The sequence below is a fragment of the Protopterus annectens genome, chromosome 14.part0 (assembly GCF_019279795.1).
Source record: "Protopterus annectens isolate FY-2018-M chromosome 14.part0, PAN1.0, whole genome shotgun sequence".
NCBI lineage: Eukaryota > Metazoa > Chordata > Ceratodontiformes > Protopteridae > Protopterus > Protopterus annectens.
The window spans coordinates 536,523,325-536,547,894 of NC_056748.1; the positions used below are offsets into that span (position 1 = coordinate 536,523,325).

General features: G+C 40.4%; 1 protein-coding gene across 1 annotated transcript in view; it reads right to left on the reverse strand.

The window, feature by feature from the left end:
* Positions 1-24,570, reverse strand: part of LOC122789085 (L-threonine ammonia-lyase-like) — a 796,205-nt gene that overhangs the window by 481,586 nt on the left and 290,049 nt on the right. The window contains exon 5 of the mRNA XM_044056286.1: positions 3,134-3,230. Within this exon, the coding sequence (XP_043912221.1) occupies positions 3,134-3,230 (97 nt within the window). The remainder of the gene's footprint in view (positions 1-3,133; positions 3,231-24,570) is intronic.

The following is a 24,570-nucleotide window of genomic DNA, read 5'->3' on the forward strand; positions in this document are numbered from 1 at the left end:
GAAATAACAAGACATCCCCCTATGGTAAACAGCCTCAATGACTTTCTTTTAAAATTCCCAAGCACTTATCTTTTGACTGCCCCTTTGGAGGGAAAGATTGCTCTTCATGCAAAGAACTGAAAACTCATAACCCAGGACAAATGGGTTTTAAATATAGTGTCCCAGGGATACAGATTTCATTTCCACACATTGCCAACACCAAACAGGTGGCCAGACCTGCCCCCAAATCAGTGGGCAGAGGCTCGAAAACAAGTACTTTCCCTCTTAAGCATGGGGGCTATTCAACTGGTACCAGAAGAGGAAAAGGTAGAAGGTTTCTAATCCAGGCTTTTTCTGCTACCCAGAAAAGACAAATCATGGCATCCAGTCCTGGACATGTCTTCTCTAAACACCTTTCTGGAGATTCCAAAATTCAAGATGCTGACTCTTCACCAATTACTTCCTATGCTAGGCAAAGACGTCTGGTTGGCAACTCTAGATTTAAAAGAAGCATACCTGCACATCCCAATTAGGGAATCTTGCAGAAGATACCTACACTTCAAAGCAGGCTACTCGCATTATCAGTTCTCTGCACTGCCCTTTGGCTTGTCTACTGCACCCAGGGTATTCACAAAGTGCCTGGCTCCAGTTATTGCATTTTGCAGACAAAGAAATATTCAGATTTATCCATACCTGGACGATTGTCTAATTCAGGCAGAAAACCAGGGCATACTTTTAAATAATCTGGCGTTTGTAAAAAGGGTTCTAACTTGTCTGGGGTACACCATAAATGAAAAGAAATCACAACTGGTACCCTGTCAACAAATCACATTCCTGGGTGCAAGCTTGAATACAACTGCCCAGATGGCTTTCTTCACGCCAGAAAAGCAAATTCATTTGGTAACTTACTTCAAACAAGTGTCCACAAAAACCCTGCTATCTGCAAGGCAAATACTGCAAGCCCTAGAGTTCCTGACCTCCTGCATTCTTCTAATTCCATATGCAAGACTGCATATGAGGAAACTACAGTGGTATCTAAAAAGTCTATGGAGTCAACATTATCACAACCTGGAAACAATGATTCCTATCATATCTTGCCTATGCCTGGAGTTCCTATGGTGGGCAGAGGCCTGCCACCAAAACAAGGGACTACCATTCACACTACCCCCTGCCATCCAACCCTAACTACAGATGCATCAGACTATGCATTGGGGGGCTCACCTGGCAGGGAAGTGCATTCAGGACAAATGGAACCCAAATAAAATGCACCTACATAGCACTCAAAAAGAAATGTTAGCTGTATAGAATGCTCTGACAGCCTTCAAGGACTACATTCTTCCAGGACAACTAATGGTAAAGATGGACAACACCACGGTTATGTGGTACATAAACAAGCAGGGGGGGTACACATTCCTACCCCCTCTGCAGACTAGCCATGGCATTGTGGAACACAGCCTTGAGCTACCAAGTGCACCTACAAGCTCAATTCCTGCCAGGAAAATTGAATACACTGGCAGATAAACTAAGCAGAAACCTCATGGTCCCACATGAGTGGAAACTGGAACCAAGGATTTTCAACATGTTGACAAGCAAATGGGGGAGCCCAGACATAGATCTATTTGCCTCTCCCCAGAACTACCAGTTGGACAAGTTTTGCACAAGGACTCCCCACAAGCAAGCCTGGAAAGTGGATGCTCTGTCCTTCAGCTGGAAAAACCTATCAGTCTACGCTTTCCCCCCACTGCCTCTGCTCTCCAAAGTTCTACTAAACGTCAAACAGGACAAACCAAGGATGACCTTGATTGCTCCAGACTGGCTGCGCCAATACTGGTACCCCCTCCTGCACAGTGTGTTGCAGTTATCTCCATGGCACCTGCCTCAGACCCCTTCCCTGCTGTATAAGCAGGAGAACCAAATTCTGTACCCTCAGCTTCCAACATTGAACTTTGCAGACTGGCTAATCACTTAAATTCACCCTTATCATCCCTCAGCAAACCTGTGATGGATATTATCTTGGAGGCAAGGAGACCTAGTACTAGAAAATCTTATGCTAACAAATGAAAAAGATTCTGTGCCTGGAACCAGTCTCAAGGGATGAGCACAGCAACACCCAATTTACCTCAGATTTTGCAATACTTAACTGAGATGCTTCACAAGGGCCTGTCTTTTCCTCCATTAAAATCCATGCCTCAGTTATTTCAGCTTATTATAACACAGAACTTCCCCTCTTCTCTCATCCCTCTACTCAAGCAGTATCTCAGAGGGGCAAAAAACTTGAGACCACCCAGGAGAGCTCCAACCCCTGGCTGGGACTTGAACTTTGTTTTGGAGAAACTCACTTTGTCATTGATTTATTGTATTTTATTGAACTAATTGTTTAACTGAGACGTTTTTTAAACTGAATGCTGTATGCTTGATGATTACGTCTGAGGAAGCGGAAATAGTTGTCTGTGAAAGCGCTAACGTTCGAATAAACTGTTTGTGTTTTATTTTAACCTGCCTATTCAAGTGCTTTTTGAACATTTGATTTGGATTATATCTGCTATATCTGCTGTTTCTTCCACAGAGTCATTGGGTTGTTCGTATATATATATATATATATATATATATATATATATATATATATATATAAATATACACACACACACACACACACACACACACACACACACACACACACATATATATGTTTGTGTGTGTGTGTCTCTCTCTCTCTCTCTGTATATATATATATATATATATTTTTTTTTTCTTATTTATTTATGTTTCTTAACCTGGAATGTATACCAACAAGGTACCATTATGACTGGAGTCCACAGGAGATAAAAAGTTCAAAGCATTAAAAAGTTAATAAACAGCAATATAGGCAAATGTTATACAAGTCATATTCATATTACAGGAAAAAATGAATATCACAAATAGATAAGTTAAAAATTTGTTGCTAACTCATATAATAATAGGAATATTATGATACGAATATAAACATATAACTGTTTCTTTCTCAACACTTTGTGCAAAACCTTTTCCAGTTTGTCTGTCAAACATTGTCTCATATTCTTGCTGTCTTGTTTTACCAGTGCTATATGACAATGGTCATATCAGTATTACAGTTTTCATTTATTTACAATAATCGAATTTAGAAGACTGAGCATACCTCCATAAAATCGTTGGTTGCTACAAACAAGATCTGTGACTGGCTTGCCCATCTTCAGGGATTGTTGGAGAATGGGAAAACTCTCAGGTTCTACTCCCTGAAACAAAAAGCAGAGTTGGTTTTAGAATACAGGCTAAAATGAAGTCATTGGATATGTTTATAAAGCCAGTCAGTACATGCTTGAAAGTATAACAACTTACTTGATGCTAAAGGTATTAATATACAGCACTGAAAAATGTTATTAGAAAAGGAAAGAACTTGCATAATTTATATTTATGTAAACCATTTCTCTATTTAGGCGCTTAACTCTGACACATAAAAATTAAAGCAAAATTTAATTTATTTATTTTATTTAACATTTGTTTACTGGGAAAGTCCAACTGGGACAGAGCCCATTTTCAGTGCAGGCCCAGGAAGAAATGCTCTAGATGCATGTCTTTGGAGCAACAAAGAAGTTCATCAATAAAAAATTTGGGATGGTTAAACACACTACATAATTATAATAATCTGTGACTATTAAGAACAACATCTCAGTATGGATTCAAACATACTCAACAAAACAGAGGACACACAAAGGATATTCAAAACAGGCTTTAATATTATTGATTTAATAGGATTGGAGCTATTAAGGCAACCAGAGGCTTCCCAGATGTTTATAAATGGGTTCTGGCATTTCTTCAACTGACCATGTGACAGGCTTCATTGTCGAATGAGGTGTCTGAAGATCCTGTTATTAAGTAGTACCCAGACCATGTAGGGCTTGGAAGTTAAGTGGTAAAGTTATAAATACAGGCCTGGCACTGAATGGATATGTAAATGTCACAGCGCAGGAATAATACACGTAGAAAACCCAACATCAGACAAAAGCCTGGCTGTAGAATCCTTTACCCTTTGAAATTGTTTGAGGCCTACATCTGATAACATGAGGTAGAGAGCATTGAAGTAATCAAGACAGGAACACACTAGTGCATGAATCACTGTGGCAACATTCAAAGAGGGAGTCAAAGGAGAAGATGGAGAGACGATGAAATCAGCAAGGAAAGGAGAGCGGTACTGCTGGAACTGAAGTAATCCTCAAGTCTTGCTGAGAGCATTCACATGGTGGACCCTGTTTTCACAAGAATTACCAAGGTGACACTAATATATAGACTGTATCTTCTATAGCATATATCATTGAAAGAGGTAGGTAAAAAAAGACAGCTGGGTACACAAGTTCCAGGATAAAAAAAGTGTCAAATCCTGGTGTGCACACCGGTGCCAGGACTGGAAAAAATGGCAGTGTAAAATCCTCAAGGCAAGGAAAGAGTCCTACAATGGGGTAAGGCCAGGCTCAGGGGGAGGATGGGCCCCCCATTTTAGAAAGAAGTTGTAGCCCACCAAAAACACACAAAAAATGACAGGCCAAATAAAGCCATAAAGATGACACAGTATACTATTGAGGATAAGGAAGAAACTATGTATTGTTACTTTTATGCAAGAAGCCCTGAATTTACAGATAAAAGATATTCAAAAAGATTAAGACAGAATTAAGAGAGAAATTAGAGGAAAGAAAAATGCTTACACGAGAAAAACTGTCAAACACTTCAAATAAAAATTTGAAAAAAAATCCTTGGGCTGCCTAGAAAAAAGAAGTGACAGAGGAAGTACAAAAACATAAGGAACAAAACACAAAAGATTTGAGAAAGGTATAAAGAAGAACTATGAACATGGGAAAGAAAAATAAATCAGATATGGTGCAATATTTATACAAAGAAGAAAACCAAACTAATCAACACAAAATAAGCAGCTCCAAAGATATTTGAAGAAATACAGGAAAATTCATCCAGCTATGAAAAATTTCACAATACAGAAAAAAAGATCACAAAGGAGACTGTAGAATCAAAGATTAGTAAGGTAGAAGTTAAACAAACAGAATCTAAAATTATAGAATAACTACAAAATGAAGGATTTAGTGTAGAAAGTTTAACACTGGTTATGTCTCAGCATGATGGAACAATCAGTCCTCAATTTATGGAGAAACTTGTGGAGCAAGGAACATCTAAAGAAGAAATACGTACATGGGAAAGAAAGAATTTTGATGTTTGTTTTTTCAGCTTTTCCCAGTTAGGGGTCACCACAGGGGATTGGCAGTAGATTTTTTTATGGTGCCGAGTTGCCAGCCCGACGCCTAACCTTCAGCGAAGGCACGCCCATTCACTCATGTCTTTCGGAGGCCACTCGACTGCGGGGAGGACATGCAGACTCCATACAGAAGGCACTGCAGCCATGAATCGAACAGGAGAACCTCTTGCTTTAAGGCAACAACGCTACTGCTGTACCATCGCGGCTTCAAAGAAAGAGTTTGGATATGGCGCAATAGTTATTCAAAGGAGAAAGCAAGACTAATCAATAAAAAAAAGCTGAACCAACGATATTTGAAGAGAAATACAAGCAAAGGCACCAAGATATGGAAAATTTCACAATACAAAAAACAAGAAAACAAAGGGGGAAAGAAGACAGGAGGATTAGTAACTGAGAAGTTAAAGGAATATAAATTGAAGGGATTACCTGCAAAGTGAAGGATTTAGTGTAGAAACTCTAACTCGGGTAATGTCACAACTTGATGGAACACTGAGTCCTCAGATTAAGAAGAAGCAAGTGGAATAGGAAGCATCTGATTACTTGTCAAATGAAGATGTTCGGGAGCCTTCAGCAGGAAACCAGTATAAACGTTGCTGTTTAACTGTATTTTTTCATACTGCAAGTGCTATTCTTTTGATAATAAGTGATTAATTTGTGCTTTATTTTGAGTTTTATCTTATTGTGTTCTTAACCTTAAAATTGAGTAGCATAGACTAAATACAGATCTGCACAGCATCCAGAGCTACAGCTGCACTGTTTTAAACCCTTTTTGAGGTATTCCAGCTATGAGTTAACTATTTTTCTGCAAAAAAAACAACAAAAAAGTTCTAAGTTTGTTTCCTGCCTTTCCTGTTACTAGAGTAGTCCAGATACAGGTTTGCTGTATCCAGGACTGTTTTGTAAATTTCTGAGTTCCCCAGACCTTTCTGTGTTAGAAGGAAGCCTTCCAGCTTATCAGTGGGAGTGGTACGCACTAGGTAGCCTATCTACCAGAAGAGGAGTGGGTTCTGGCTCTGAAATTGTAGTTTATTGGCTGCTTGGGCAGTTTTTCTACCCCTTTCAACTTTCTGGTTTAAAAGCCCATGTTTGTGCGGGTTTGTGCTTGTTTATGCTCCGCGGATCCTGTTTTGGCATCCTGCAGACTACAAGAGCAACAGAAAGGAGAAAGACAGACTTGAAGTGCCTCCATTTTGATTTTTTCTGATTATACTGCTTTCTGTACTTGATTTGTCATTTTTTTCATTTAACTGTATTTATTTTAACTGCATTTGCTTTTAAAGTATTTTTATTGCTGTTTTAATTGTTTTTGCTACAAAAAAAAAGTTCTAAGCTTGTTTCCTGCCTTTCCTGTTACTTGAGTAGTCCAGATACAGATCTGCTGCATCCAGGACTGTTTTGGAAGTTTACGAGTTCCCCAGACTTTTGTGTGTTAGAGGGAAGCTTTCCAGCTTATCAGTGGAAGTGGTAAGCACTAGGTAGCCTATCTACCACAAGCGGGGTAGTTTCTGGCCCTGAAAATTGTAGTTTATTGGCTGTTTGAGCAGTTTTTATATTTCTTTCAACTTTCTGGTTTAAAAGTGGTAAACTATTACTGGTGCAAAAACCAAGCAAAACAGATGAAGGCAATGAATATAAACCAATAACCAAACGAAATTGCCTAAACACCACAAAAGGAAGCTCGCAAACCAACAGGATACCAAGATTTATTGAAATTCAACAAGGAAATAACGCTTGTAATCCAAATACGTTTTCGATAAAAATCTTTGTCAGAATCAGTACAAAACACTCACTTAATGCCTGTTCTAGTTATATACCCTGTCTAATTGACATAATTGATTAATTATCAATCAGTGAGGTCTATTACTAACTAACAAGCAATCTTGTATTAAAAAAGCCTAACAAACAGTTCTAAATATCAAATAAGAATTAACTTTCAACATGTTTTAAATAGGATATTCTGTATAATAGGACACATTTACATGTATAAATGTCATTGTGTTGTATACAAGATTAAAAACAATCTATAAAGTAAACCACAGCTCTAAAACAATAAAAATTATAAAAATTGTATACTCAGAATATCTACAATGTATGCTGCCATCTAGTGGTTGTAGTGGGTAAATATACTTAGTTCTCATAACTTAGCTGATCTAAGTTTCAATACTGGTTTAATGGACAAAAAATCATTTAATCCCGGGAATTTATTACATTCCAGAACTATTTGCCAGTATAATTCCTTGTATTCCAATTTGTCCTCCCATAAACCACCTCTTATGTCCTTGGGCACAGAGTCCAAAACAAAAAAAGAAAATGTTGCTTGAGGGAAAGAAATCTGATGTCTGTACAATGCATTGTTAGTATTCTGCTTTTTGATTTCGTATAAATGTTCGTATATGCGACATCTGAGTTTCCTTTCTGTTTTGCCCACATAGAAGGAGGTACAGAAGTTAACTATTACTTACATTTATTACAGTAAGTAAACTATTACTGGTGCCAGAAAGTCTGAGCTTCAGTTTTTCCGTTAAATCTTGCTTGTTCTCATCTCTTTCGCACTTTAATTAGCTTATTCACCTAGCACTTCATCAGGCTTTTTGTAACAATTATTGTAGCACACATAAGTGCTATCAGAACTAGATGTCCTATAAGGAAACAGCTCCAGTACTTAGTAATGATGACCATCCCTCCTGACATGCCTAAAGGTCAGTTCCCTGTGCTTTCTCCTATTACCCTGGTGAACTTGGGCATTCTGAGGCAGTGTAGCAACTGCCTCATATACACAGACAACCCTCTCCTCTTACCTCCCAACACTCGGACTTGTGAGAGATGCATTTATATCTCCAAATTGGAAGCCATGCACTCTCCAGCCAAGACCGGAATATCTGGTCAAGAGGAGAAGGTCACCATCTGCACCACACCACATGGAACACATAGCCCTCCAGAACACCCACCATTACAGCCCTCACATAAAAACACAAACCACACACCTGCCTTCATGGAGGCATTCAGTAGAAATCTACCCAAACAGCAGAGACCTCCAAGGCAGAAATGCACTCAACCACCACAACACAGCACAAACCACAAGACACACAGCTCATCTACACAGTGTGTCCCTCATCCTAAGCCCCTAAGGCAAAACAGCTTGCCCAATACAATAATCATAGGTGACTCAATAGTAAGGCACACTGATGTCCCACTCACTAGGTTGAATAAGGAGAAGGTAGCAGTCAGCTGTCTATCAGGTGCCAGAATCTGACACATAACACATGCACACTGGTCACTCCACAATAAGTACAAGTATGACTCTGTCATTGTCCATGCGTGTGTGAATGACCTGAGATGCACCTCCCTGGACTAAATGAAAAGAGACATGGTGGAGCTCTCGGATTATATGGCCCAGGAAGGTATGACCCTAGCCCTGAGCAGCATCCTACCATCGCCCAGAATGATACCGGAGTACAAACAGAAAATGATTGACTTTCAACAATTGACTAAGTTTCTGGTGTCATTCTGTCTGCTTGGCATGACATGATTGACAGACCTCAATGCTTTGCCAGAGATGGCCTACATCTGTCACACCTGGGTTTCTGGGTACTGGCTAGGGCTCTTGCCACCCCTATTGTGCCTTTTTAGGTAGTGTTCCAAAGACAAAATTTCCACCATAACAGCTATGAATAAATGTAATCTGAAGGTTATGCTGCTCAATGCTAGAAGTCTAAATCTCAAGATGCACTGACTCTAAGCACTCCTCAAAATGGAGAGCATCGACATTTGTGCTGTAACAGAGACCTGGTTTAAGGCAGCAGAAAGCACCACTGTTCTCCCAGGCTATAACTCATTTCACACATTTTGGCCCCAGAACATGGACTGAAGCTCCAAAGGTGGTGGTATCTTCATATTCATAAAGTATATGCACACCTCCAGAGTAGCAGCCCAGCATAACGCATCTGAAATACTCCAGGTACAACTAACTTTGGGTAAGACGGCAATTCAAGTCGTAGCCTACTCTAGGTCTCCAACCATGTCTCAAGACTCTCACTCCACATTCCTAAGCACCCTGGAAGCTATTAAGATCTAACCCAACACTCTCATACTAGGTAAATTCAACTACCCCTCCATCAACTGGGAAAACTACTCATGCACTAATGCACTGACCCAATGCTTCCTGGAATTCATCAATTCCAATGCCCTGGACCAGCTCATTCTTACCCCCACTAGAGGAGGCAACATCCTTGACCTGATTATTACTAACATGGGCAATGGTTGCACTACACCAATAGTCAATTCCTCCGTGGTTAGATCCGACCACAAACTAATTACCAGGGAAATCCATATCTCACACCCCCCTCCCCCCCGCAAAGGTATCCACATTGAAAAACTTCTCCAAAGCTGACTTTGGACTCCTGAAAACAGAGATGGCTAACTTTATACTAAAGCTATACTGAGTTAAGAAAACACATAAACACACAAAACATACTCGGAGGCTCTAAATAAAAATCTGCCTAAGCAGCAGAGACCTCCAAAGCAGACACCCAAGCAACGGCTACCCCAAAACAAAACACGTGCAACACATAGCTCACAAAGCCAGTGTGCCGAACAGTCACAGCCCTTAAGGCTAAACAACACACCTGATACACTTGTAATAGGTGACTCTATCGTCAGGCACACTGACGTCCCACTCACCAGGCTGAACAAGGAGAAGGTCATGGTGAGCTGCCTGTCGGGCGCTAGGATCCGCCACATAACACAAGCACTCAGGTCACTCCAAGGCAAGTACAAATATGACTCAGTCATTGTCCATGCTGGTGTGAATGACCTGAGATGTACCTCCCTGGACTACATGAAAAGAGACATAGAGGAGCTCTCTGAGAATGTAGCCCAGGCCGGTATGACCCTGACCTTGAGTAGCATCTTACCTTCACCAAGAATGATGCCACAATATGAAGACAAGATGATCAATTTCAACAATTGGCTTAAGTATTGGTGTCATTCAAAGGGGATCCAATGCCTGTCAGCCTGGGATGACATGCTTGACAAGCCACGATGCTTCGCTAGGGACGGCTTGCACCTGTCACCCCTGGGCTTTTGGATATTGGCAAAGGCTCTTGCTACCCCCATAGTGCCTTTTTTAGGCAAGGCTCAAAAGACAAACCCACCTCCATAGGTATCACAAGGGATAAGAAACTAAGAGTAATGCTACTCAATGCCAGAAGTCTAAACCTCAAGATGCACGCACTTGAAACTCTCCTTAGCATGGAGAACATCGATATCTGTGCAGTAACAGAAACCTGGTTCAAGGCTCCCGAGAGCACCCCAGCACTACCAGGTTATACCTCATACCATGCTTTTCGGCCCCAAAACTTGGACCGAACCACAAAAGGAGGGGGAGTATCAATATTCGTCAAAGATACCCACACCTCCAGGTTGGTGGCACAGCACGAAGCATCAGAGACTATCCATGTGCAACTAACAGTGGGTAAAACTGCCTTCCAGTTTATAGCCTGCTACAGACCACCCTCCCAAACACAGGAACCCCACTTGGCTTTCCTGAGAATACTCGAAAATATGAAGGTCTCTCCAAACACCATTATATTGGGCGACTTCAACTACCCAAACATAGACTGGGAGCATTACTCTAGCTCCAACACCCTAGCCCAAAGGTTCCTAGAATTTATAAACTCAAATGCTATGGAACAACTTGTTACCACTCCCACAAGAGGGGAAAACATACTGGACCTGATCATCACCAACATGGGGACACTATGCTCCAAACCAGAAGTGTATCCCTCACTGGTAAGATCAGACCATAAACTAATCTCACTGGATATTCACATCCTGACCCCAGCCCCTGCCCAGAAAACCACAGTGAAAAACTTCTCTAAAGCAAATTTCACACGCCTCAAAACCGAGGCAGAATCCTTCAAAGCCCCCGGGCCTGTGGAAAATACGGCCCAGACCGCAGAATCCTTTATAAACGCATTCTATGAACACCTTCAGGAATGCATGGATCATGCAATCCCAAATAAAACCAAGACTCAATCCTCCAAAGGCAGACGTCCTGTCTGGTGGACCCCAGCCATAAACAAACTATACAATAGAAGGAGGAAGCTACTACATGATAGAGCAAAATCCCAAAAAGGGAAGGCATCTCTGATCAGTATTAGCAAAAAACTACGGGCACTCATAAAATCGTCTAAGGCCAGCTTCGAGAGGAAAAATTGCACAGGACACTAAGGATAATCACAAGGCTTTCTTTAGTTATGTTAGGAACCTGGGTGGGAATTCCCAGATATGCTCAGAATTAGTCCAAAATGACAAAAAATACACCGAGCCCACAGAGATTGCCAACATCCTAGCTGACAGCTTCAGTGCAAACTCGGGCCCCCCACCAAAAGGGCAAATATCTATCCCAACAGAGTGCTGCCCCCCTGACATCTCAAATGCTCAGTTAAAAGCCGCCCTCTCCAAAGCAAAAAACACAGCATCAATGGGACCAGATGGTGTCCCGGGCTGCGTCCTACATGAACTCCAAGAAGAGCTAAACCCAAACATAAAACTACTGTTCAATCTTAGCCTTACTACAGGATATGTACCCAAAGAGTGGCGTACAGCAACAGTGGTCCCTCTCCACAAAGGTGGTGCCTCAACGGATCCTGGAAACTATCACCCCATAAGCCTGACTAGCTTGGTCTGCAAAGCTATGGAAAGGATCATCATGGACCTCATAAATAAAGATATTGGGGACCTACAGACACTGGATCCTACCTAGTTTGGCTTTGTTAAGGGCAGATCCTGCCTCTTAAACCTGGTCGATTTCTTTGAAACAGTCACCAAGGCCATTGACGAGGGGAAGGAGGTCCACACAGCGTACCTCGCAAAAGCCTTCGATACAATACCCCACTCGGGCATTATAGATAAGCTCACCAGCTTAAATATAAACCCCTATGTCACTAGATGGGTTGCAAACTGGCTCAAGGACAGAACTCACATGGTTAGAATTGCTGGAGCCATGTCAGACTCCAAACCAGTTACAAGTGGCGTCCCACAAGGCTCAGTCCTGGGACCTCTCTTGTTCGGTATATATTTCTCGGTGGTACAGGCCAACACGGAAGGACTGTGGCTGACCAAGTTCGCAGATGACTGCAAACTGGGCGCCATAATCAACTCTCCAGCCGAAGCAAGCATCCTCCAAAAGGGCCTCATAGAAACAGATAACTGTTGCCAGAGCCATGGCCTCAAGCTAAACGCCAAAAAGTGTATAGTCATCCCCTTTGGCAAAAACAAAGTGCCCACAAATTACCACATAGGTGGTAATCCATTAAGTACAGAAGAAGTCATTAGGGACCTGGGGACCCAAGTTGATAGCAATCTCTCATTTGACAACCACGTGGCCCAAGTGGTTAGAAAAACATTTTATATAGCCCACCTAATCATGAAGGGATTCACATCTAGATCAGGGGAGGTCATTGTGCCTCTTTACTCATCCCTCATCAGGCCCATAATTGAGTACAATGCCCCTTTTGGGATGTACCTTACCAGACACCTGCAGCAACTGGAAAGACCCCAAAAGTACTTCACCAAGAGGATCAAAGGGCTCAAACAGATGCCATATGCTGCCCGGTTAAAGAAACTCCAGCTCTACTCAGTGGCATACCACCTGCTCAGAGGCGATCTGTGCCTGACGTATAAAGCCATGTCCAACCCGAGTTAATGGACATGCTGCACCTCAGAAAATCCAAATCCCATCGAGCTACGTGCTCGAGAGACTTGAACCTCAGCACTGAAATAAATAGGACATGCTGGAGGGACAGATTCATAACCCAGAGGCTCCCTTCACTCTGGAATAAAATCCCAGTCCAGGTTAGGCAGAGTCCCACATTGACTCTCTTCAAGAGGAATCTTGATGAGTGGATGGGAGATCGTAGGTTTACCCCGGCTATCACTTCTGTGTCACTGTTAGACAGAGGCACAGTATACTAACCTCAAAAAAAGGCATAGCAAAATTAATTTAAAATGGGTGGCGAAAGCCAAGCACACTCTGGCTAGGCTTATAAATGCCCTAGGGCAGATAGCCTAGTATGAACTTATGAACCTAAGCAATCTTTTAAACGATAAAATGTTACATTATATTTCACTTTTGAAAAGTATGCAATATTTAAAGGAAGTGCATAATAGTTTATACAAGTATCTGCTACTGTGGAATGTCAAGCAGTTTGAAAGTTAAACTAACTCTACTGTGCACACATCTGCAGGCACCTTAGCATGCTGCTCTAAGTCAGAAGATATCACTGTATCTGGGACTTCCCCAAGAGCTATGTAATTGTGGAAACAAAAAGGCACCTCCTAAATACTAAAAATTGAAGCTATGGGAAAATTCTGTTTGTGAGTCATATAAATATATATAAACAGACGCTTACTGGAGCATTCACAGAGAAACAGAGCTGTATGTAAAGGATTTGCAGATTCTACTCAAAACTTGCGATATACTGGCACTATAAATCTTTACCTAGAATTATTCAGGATCTTGATTAGCTGATAGCTAGAATTTACTGTATGTCATTTATCTGTTCAAAACTTTTATTTTATATTTTTTACAAGATTATTCCTATTTTTATATTTACCTTTCAAGTGCAATGCTTGATTTTATTTATTTCAGGTATAGGACTTCATTGTTAAAGTTTAATTTCCTGTTGCTGTTAATTATTTATTTATTAGTGTGAATACATATATACATTAAATCTGGTATATTAGCCACTGTTTGGTATTCAACTATTGAAGAGGAACTGCCCAGAGCTAGAAGATACTACTCAGACGTGTAAAGATATGTAAGAATTGGCTTATTTTATGTCTGAACATTGATTTTTACTCTTGGTTTGTCATAGAAATCTGGCTGGTGGCAAAGTTACTATGTATTGGAGGAGAGGATATTGATACTGGGGGAGTACAAGTAAGAGACGTTGATCCTTCATGAAAGACACTCGATTAATGCAACGAAAAACAAGCACTGATAGCTAAGATAAGTGCCAAAGGATGAGTTTGACAGGTTTATTCACTTAACCCCTTTCTAAAAATATATTTGTGTGTTTGTGTGTGTCGATGTAATTTTATGTGATATAATTTTGTTAAGTAGAATATTTTGTTAAGTACCTAGTGCCTGACTCTATAGTCATTCACACTGATGCCCCACTCACCAGGCTAAACAAGAAGGTTACTGTCAGCTGCCTGTCGGGTGCCAGGATCCGCCACATAACACATGCACTCAGGTCACTCCACAACAAGTAAAAACATGACTCTGTCATTGTCCATGTTGGTGTGAACGATCTGAGACCTACCTTCCTGGACTACATGAAAAGAGACATGGAAGAGCTCTCCGATCTTGTAGCTCAGGCAGGTATGACCCTAGCCCTGAGTAGCATTCTGCTATCGTCCAGAATGATACTGCAGTACAAGGACAAAATGATTGACTTCAACAATTGGCTAAGCTTCTGGTGTCATTCTAAGGGGATCCAGTATCTGTCTGCCTAGGACAAATTGGTCGACAAACCATGATGCTTTGCCAGAGATGGCTTGCACCTGTCGCCCCTGGGATTCTGGATACTGACTAAGGCTCTTGCCGCCCCTATAGTGCCTTTTTTAGGCAAGGTTCAAATGACAAATTCACCACCGTAAGAGGAACAGGCAAGCAAAAACTGAGGTTAATGCTACTCAATGCTAGAAGTCTAAATCTCAAAATGCACTCACTCGAAGCACTCCTTAAAATGGAGAACATCAATATCTGTGCAGTGACTGAGACCTGGTTTAAGGCTCCAGAGAGCACCCCTGCACTACCAGGCTATAACTCATACCACACTTTTTGGTCATATAACCTGGACCAAAACACCAAAGGTGGAGGTGTGTTCATATTCATTAAAGATATCCACACCTCCAGGCAAGTTGCTCAGAATAATGCATCTGAGGTTATCCAAGTGCATCTAACTCTGGGCAAAACTGCAATCCAAATTGTAGCTTGCTACAGATCCCCCACCATGCTCCAGGATTCCCACTCCTCTTTTCTTGATATACTGGAAAATATTAGAGTTTCAACCAAACACCCTAATAATGGACAATTTTAACTACCCCACCATTAAATGGGAAAACTACTCATGTGACAACTCCTTTGCTCAATGCTTTCTGGAATTCATAAATTCCAATGCCCTGGATCAACTTATCCACCACCCCCACCAGGGGCAACAATATCCTAGACCTAGTCATTACCTAGTCATTACCACACCTGAAGTCAACTCCTCATTGGTCCGATCCTACCATAAGCTAATCACCCTAGATATCCACATCCTGCCCCCACCCCTCATTAAGGAAACCATGGTAAAAATTTTCTCCAAAGCCAACTTCATGCTTCTTAAGACAGAAGTGGCGAACTTCATGACACCATGCAGATGGACAATACAGTTACGACTGCTGAATCCTACACAAATGCACTGTATAAGCACTTACACGAGTGCATGGAACGTGCTATCCCAAACAAAACCAAGACGCTATCTTCCAAAAAAGGAAGCCAATTGGGTGGTCCCCTGCCATAAACAAACTACAACAGAAGGAAGCAGCTGTTGCAAAAGAGAGTAAAATCCCATGAGTGGAGGAGCTCTCTGGTCAGCCTCAGTAAGAAGCTGAGATCCCTTATAAGATCCTCCAAAGCTATCTACAAAAACAAAATCACCACTGATTCTAAGGTAAACCACAAAGCATTCTATAGCTATGTCAAGAATCTCAATGGCAATACCCAGATCTACTCTGAGTTACAACACAATGGCACAAAAATTACAGAACCAACTGAAATTTCCAACATCCTGGCAGATAGGTTCAGTGCTAACTTTACCTCCCCTCTCACCCACTAAAGGGCTCATATCTATACAGGAAGAATGCAGAGTCCCTGTAAATACAACTACGCAGGTAAAAGCTGCACTCTTTAAAGCCAAAAACACAGCATCCATGGGACCGGACAACATCCCAGGCTGCGTTTTACATGAACTTCAGAATTAACTGGCTCCCCACCTAAGCACCATGTTCGATCATAGCCTCACATCAGGCTTTGTGCCCACTGAAAGGTGCACAGCAACAGTTATTCCACTTCACAAAGGGGAAGCCACCACTGATCCCGGGAACTATTGCCCTATTAGCCTGATGAGCCTAGTCTGCAAGGCCATGGAACATATCATCATGGAACTCATAAACAAAGACATTGGTAACCTCCAAACTCTGGACCCCACCCAGTTCGGGTTTGGAAAAGGCAGATCATGCCTCCTGAAGCTGATCGACTTCTTTGAGGCAGTTGCCAAAGTCGTAGACAAGGGTAAGGTGGTTCACACAGCCTATCTTGACCTAGCCAAGGCTTTTGACTCCATCCCCCATTCTGGAATTATAGCTAAACTCACTAAACTAGGCATAAATCCCTAAGTCACAAGATGGGTTGCCAACTGGCTCACTGACAGAACCCACACTGTAAAAGTTGCAGACTCCAAATCTGACTTCAAACCAGTGACAACTGGAGTACTACAGGGTTCAGTCCTGGGACCTCTCCTGTTTGATATCTACTTCTCTGAAGTACAGGCTAACACAGAAGGTCTCTGGCTAATGAAGTTTGCAGATGACTGAACACTAGGAGCCATAGATGAGTCCCCAGATGATTTGGACATCCTACAGAAGGGCCAGACTGAGACAGGTGCCTGGTGTCAGAGCCATGGCCTCAAGCTCAATGCCAAAAAGTGCATTGCCATCCCCTTTGGTAAAAACTCTGTACCCATGAACTACCATATAGGCAGCAGTCTACTTAACACCGAATGTGTGATAAGAGACCTTGGGACCCAGGTGGACAGTAGTCTCTCCTTTGATAATCACATCACCACAGTAGTCAGGAAGTCCTTCTACATGGCACACCTCATCACAAAAGGGTTCTCATCCAGGAAAAAAGAGGTCATTTTTCCCCTCTACTCAACACTCATTAGACCCATTATAGAGTACAATGCCCCTTTTGGAATGTACCTCTCAAGACATCTGCAGCAGCTGGAAAGGCCACAGAAGTACCTCACAAAGAGGATTTCTGGCCTCAAACAGATACCCTACACTGACAGTCTCAAAAAACTCCAGCTTTACTCCGTAGCATATCGCCTACTCCGAGGTGATCTCTGCCTAACATATAAAGCTATGTCAAACCCAGAGCTGACATGCTACACCTAAAGAAATCCCAATCCCTCTGAGCTACACACTCTAGGACCTACACCTTGTCACCACAATAAACAGGACATGCTGGAGGGTTAGATTCCTGTCCCAGAGACTTCCCATACTCTGGAACAAGCTACCCATCTATGTCAAGCAAAGTTCCTCATTAGCACTCTTCAAGAAAAATCTTGATGAGTGGATGGGGAATAGGAAATACACCTCGGGTATCACTTCTGTGTGTCTGCTCGACAGTGGCACAGGAAAATAACTTTCTTGGTTGGCGTAAGCCAGGGAACCTTGTTGGCTAGGCTTACTTAGGCCCTTGGGCCAATAGCCTAGTACCTACCTATGAACCTATGAACTTATGAACCTATGTATTGCTAACAGTACAATTGGAATGGAAGCCACTAAATGTCGTCTAAGGTACTTGAGATACTTGGTAGCCAGGATTTATGTCTATGATCTACAGCTGTAGAGTCTAAAGTTTATTTTGGTGTAGAAAGAGTTGGCTAACAAAGGCAGCTGTGTATGTACTGTACTCCCTTACAAGCCAATTACTCCTTGCAGATTAATTGGCTTGCACTGGTGTGGATCAAAAAAACATATCCCTGCTTCCATGCTTCCATCCATCCATCTACAACTGTTTTTCCCCATATTTGTACATGTAGTTGGGGTGTCACTTCAATAGTTACAATTATCTAGATCCAATATTCACACATCCGGATGACTAGCCTTCCTTGTCATATATTATTTAATGTATTGTTGCAGTGAGTGAGATTTATACTTCCATTCATTTTGATGGTAATGTGAATATTGGTGTTATACCACCTACAAAACAGTTTTCTTACCAGGAAACCAAAACATATATTCAAACTATAAAACGTAAACCAAACCGAACACAGCAAGAAACAAGCAAGCTCCTGTGTAAAACAAGTCAATTTAATTTTAAGCGCTTTTCGTGCTCTCAATGAGTGCACTTCTTCAGAAACAGTGAGAACATATACAATTAAGGTTTAAATAAACCTAACAATTAATGTGTTCAATCAACTTTTAACTTAATTAAAAACCCACCTTACTTTCCTTAAAGTCACAGAGGACCAAATAATACATAATAGACTCCTACCTAATAGTGCAAGTTAGTAATATAATAAATAAATCCTGTAACTTCAACCTAAAATGTTAAAGTCAAGATAAATATATCATCAAATTACAAATACTAGGTTAATACCCCATACCAAAATGTAAGTATGTATACACATATTATAAGTACTTAATATCATACACAAATGCATGAACCCATATGTACAAGTAAGTATAGTGGTACCTATGTCCATCTAAATATGTTAATGCAACCTATAGTTAGTAAGACTCCATAAAACTCTTTAAAAACTAAACATATAATTGTATAACCATATATAAATTTCATAAAAACTTTTACAAAAATATATGTATGTATAATCAAATATAATAATAAAAATAATAATAAAAGTAATATTTAATCAGCTATATAAATAATAACAATAGTAATTTATGAATAGGGCCATCAGCGTTTAAGGCTCTTGAGTTTCAAAATGCTACTAATTGAACAAGCTTCATTCAAACCTGGATGATTATAGGCGTTCAACCTGATTTGCCATTGTAATTCTAGTTCCTCAAGCTGTAAACATGCTGGACCCCCTCTACCAGTTTGATAAACCTGGTCTATTACTGCAAATTTAAAGGTGTGGTTGCTGTGTTTAAGGTTATGCTTGGCAAGTGCGTTATCCAATTTCATTCTGCTAATAGCATATTGATGTTCATATAACCTTTCACGAAGTTTACGCTCCGTTTTGCCCACATAAAAGGCGGAGCACTTTTGGCATTTCGCCACATAAACAACCATCCTACTATTACAATTAAATCTGGCTTTGAATTTAATATGGTAGCCATTAATATCCAACGTGTATAAATTCTCCACATATTTGCAATAATTACAATCTTGACATTTGAACATTACAGTAATCTTAGGCGGTAACCTACGTTGGCGTTCAAGATAATTCTTCGGGTTACACCCTCTTCTATATGTGACCTTTGGGCTATCCCCCAATTTTACACAGATAGTATGATTTATACCAAAAAGCTCCCAATTCTTTTTAATAATCTCAAAACATAGTTGACTATTTATGTTGTATGTAGTGATCAAATTGGGACCTTGCTGTGTCTCAGTCTCATTTCTCATTATAGTTGAGTTTGCATACCTTTCAATCATGTTCTCAGTAATGAATGGTTGCTTAATACTCAACAAAGGTTCATAAGTACCATTCGCTCTTTTAAGCTGCACTTCAACAATAAGGTCATCCAATAAGTTAACTGGGTAACCTCTGTGCAAAAACATGGATTTTAGAACTTGACATTCTTGTACAAAAGCACCATCCTCACTCACAATACGAGCTGCTCTCACAAGTTGTCCCTTAACAACAGAACGTTTGTGATGGTAAGGGTGGCAACTTGTGAAGTGCAAAAAAGAGTTGGAATAAGTTCTCTTCCTGTAAATAGATGTTGAAACCTTTCCCAATTCCCTATTCTTTACAAGCCATACATCTAAAAATGCTATGGACTCCATGTCAAACGTAGCTGTAAACTGCAAAAATTGTGTGGATTCATTGAATATTTTTAATATATTATTGCTACTAGTTAAATCACCTTTAAGAAGGATGAAAATATCATCCAAAAATCGCGTATAGTATATTACTTTTTCTTTAAACACTTCATTGTTGAAGACAAATTCAGCTTCCCAATATGCCATCACTAAATTGGCTATACTCGCCCCACACGGGGAACCCATAGCCACCCCAATCTTCTGTAAATAAAAATGATTGTCACCAAACGTAAAATAATTATTACTAAGGACAATTTACAATGAATCCACACAATTTTTGCAGTTTACAGCTACGTTTGACATGGAGTCCAAGGGACAACTTGTGAGAGCAGCTCGTATTGTGAGTGAGGATGGTGCTTTTGTACAAGAATGTCAAGTTCTAAAATCCATGTTTTTGCACAGAGGTTACCCAGTTAACTTATTGGATGACCTTATTGTTGAAGTGCAGCTTAAAAGAGCAAATGGTACTTATGAACCTTTGTTGAGTATTAAGCAACCATTCATTACTGAGAACATGATTGAAAGGTATGCAAACTCAACTATAATGAGAAATGAGACTGAGACACAGCAAGGTCCCAATTTGATCACTACATACAACATAAATAGTCAACTATGTTTTGAGATTATTAAAAAGAATTGGGAGCTTTTTGGTATAAATCATACTATCTGTGTAAAATTGGGGGATAGCCCAAAGGTCACATATAGAAGAGGGTGTAACCTGAAGAATTATCTTGAACGCCAACGTAGGTTACCGCCTAAGATTACTGGAATGTTCAAATGTCAAGATTGTAATTATTGCAAATATGTGGAGAATTTATACACGTTGGATATTAATGGCTACCATATTAAATTCAAAGCCAGATTTAATTGTAATAGTAGGATGGTTGTTTATGTGGCGAAATGCCAAAAGTGCTCCGCCTTTTATGTGGGCAAAACGGAGCGTAAACTTCGTGAAAGGTTATATGAACATCAATATGCTATTAGCAGAATGAAATTGGATAACGCACTTGCCAAGCATAACCTTAAACACAGCAACCACACCTTTAAATTTGCAGTAATAGACCAGGTTTATCAAACTGGTAGAGGGGGTCCAGCATGTTTACAGCTTGAGGAACTAGAATTACAATGGCAAATCAGGTTGAACGCCTATAATCATCCAGGTTTGAATGAAGCTTGTTCAATTAGTAGCATTTTGAAACTCAAAAGCCTTAAACGCTGATGGCCCTATTCATAAATTACTATTGTTATTATTTATATAGCTGATTAAATATTACTTTTATTATTATTTTTATTATTATATTTGATTATACATACATATATTTTTTGTAAAAGTTTTTATGAAATTTATATATGGTTATACAATTATATGTTTAGTTTTTAAAGAGTTTTATGGAGTCTTACTAACTATAGGTTGCATTAACATATTTAGATGGACATAGGTACCACTATACTTACTTGTACATATGGGTTCATGCATTTGTGTATGATATTAAGTACTTATAATATGTGTATACATACTTACATTTTTGGTATGGGGTATTAACCTAGTATTTGTAATTTGATGATATATTTATCTTGACTTTAACATTTTAGGTTGAAGTTACAGGATTTATTTATTATATTACTAACTTGCACTATTAGGTAGGAGTCTATTATGTATTATTTGGTCCTCTGTGACTTTAAGGAAAGTAAGGTGGGTTTTTAATTAAGTTAAAAGTTGATTGAACACATTAATTGTTAGGTTTATTTAAACCTTAATTGTATATGTTCTCACTGTTTCTGAAGAAGTGCACTCATTGAGAGCACGAAAAGCGCTTAAAATTAAATTGACTTGTTTTACACAGGAGCTTGCTTGTTTCTTGCTGTGTTCGGTTTGGTTTACGTTTTACAGTTTTCTTACCAGACAGAGAAAAAGTGCATATACCCTTGTAGTCACAAGGTAACTATTCTGCAGTATATAGTCTTCTTCTTCTTTTGGCTGCTCCCGTTAGGGTCGCCACAGCAGATCAACTGTTTCCATTTCTTCCTGTCCTCTGCATCTTGCTCTGTCACACCAACCACCTGCATGTCCTCTCTCACCACATCCATAAACCTTATCTTAGGCCTTCCTCTTTTCCTATTACCTGGCAGCTTCATCCTTGGCATCTTTTTCCCAATATACTCTGCATCCCTGCTCAGCACATGTCCAAACCAACGTTATCTTGCCTCTCTGGCTTTGTCTCCAAACCTTCCAACTTGGGCTGACCCTCTAATATACTTATTCCTAATCCTGTCCATCCTCGTCACACCCAGTGCAAATCTTAACATCTTCAACTCTGTCACGTCAATCTCTGACTCCTGCCTTTTTGTCAATGCCACTGTCTCCAACCCATATAACATAGCTGGTCTCACTACCCTCTTGTAGACCTTCCCTTTCAGTCTTACTGGTACTCGTCTATCACAAATCACTCCTAACACTCTTCTCCACCCACTCCATCCTGCCTGTACTCTCTTCTTCACCTCTCTTCCACACTCACCATTACTCTGAACTGTTGATCCCAAGTATTTAAACTCATCCACTTTGCCACCTCTACTCCCTGCATCCTCACCATTCCTCTATCCTCCCTCTCATTCACACACATATATTCTGTCTTAGTCCTGCTGACTTTCATTCCTCTTCTCTCTAGAGCATATCTCCACCTCTCCAGGTTCTCCTCCACCTGTTCCCTACTCTCACTACAGATCACAATGTCATCTGTAAATATCATACTCCACGGTGACTCCTGTCTGATCTCATCTGTCAACCTGTCCATCACCACTGCAAATAAGAAAGGGCACAGAGCTGATCCTTGATGTAATCTCACCTCCACCTTAAACACATCCATCACTCCCACCGCAGACCTCACCGCTGTCACACTACCCTCGTACATATCATGTACCACTCTTACATACTTCTCTGATACTCCCGACTTCCTCATACAATACCACAACTCCTCTCTAGGCACCCTGTCATATGCTTTCTCTAAATCCACAAAGACACAATGCAACTCCTTCTGATCTTCTCTGTACTTCTCCATCAACACTCTCAGACCAAACATCGCATCTGTAGTGCTCTTTCCTGGCATGAAACCATACTGCTGATCACTAATCATCACCTCCCTTCTTAACCTAGCTTCCACTACTCTTTCCCATAACTTCATGCTGTGACTGATCAGTTTAATCCCTCTGTAGTTACTACAGCTCTGCACATCACCCTTATTCTTCAAAATCGGTACCAAAACACTTTTTCTCCATTCCTCAGGCATCCTCTCATTTTCCAGGATTTCATTAAACAATCTAGTTAAAAACTCCACTGCCAGTTCACCTAAATGCCTCCATGCTTCCACAGGTATGTCATCTGGACCAACAGCCTTTCCGTTCTTCATCCTCTTCATAGCTATCTTTACTTCCTCTTTGCTAATTCACTGCACTTCATGATTCACTATCCCCACATCATCCAACCTTCTCTCCCTCTCATTCTCTTCATTCATCAGCCCCTCAAAGTACTCTTTCCATCTGATCAACACACTCTCCTCGCTTGTATGTTTCCCTCATTATCCTTTATCACCCTTACCTGCTGCACATCTTTACTAGCTCTGTCTGTCTGTCTAGCCAATCGGTACAGGTCCTTTTCTCCCTCCTTAGTGTCCAACCTTTTATACAACTCTTCATCTGCCTTATTCTTAGCCTTCGCCACCTCTCTCTTTGCCATGCACCTCATTTCCTTATACTCTTGTCTACTTTCTTCATCTTTCTGCAGTATATAGTGCACAGCAATTATTTTTATTTTTAGTCAAATAGTAAGGAAACAAGTAAAATGAGCTTTGTGGAGTATAAAAAAAGACAGTATCATAGCTGAGAAAGAGTGCAAAGCAGAATGCTCACCAGCTAAGATGACCAAAGAAGACATAACAGACACATTAGATGCAGTTTAGCTGTATCCCAATGAAACTGGAAACACACTGATAGCTGTGAGTGCAGAGCATGCAGCAAAGCAGCTCAGTCCATCTCAATGACCTCAAAATGCAGCACAAGCGAAAGGAAGAGGAGTTGGAGACAAACTCCTTGAAACTGAAACAACAGGGAAATGAGACAACATGAATCTACACAGGAGGAATAGAAATGTCAGAGTGAAAATGAAAAAAGAAAATAAGTACTGGTATAAATAAGTGATGCCAGTCCTACATAAAAGGTGGTTAATTAATGAAATGAAATACAGGCGGTGGTAGTCAAAGTCAGTGTCAAATTATTTCTTCAGTACAAAGAGTGGGATCAGTTTGACAATTTTATTCAGGCATTTGAAAGACAGTATAATCAAAATAAAACTGACCAGGATCAATGTATGTGTTTTTTAATTTATCTATTCAAGGTTAAGGCAGTATGTACATAAACAAAAATGTCTGATATTGTTTTTGCCAGGCTGTGGAGTGATGATTCATCAGTGGGACAA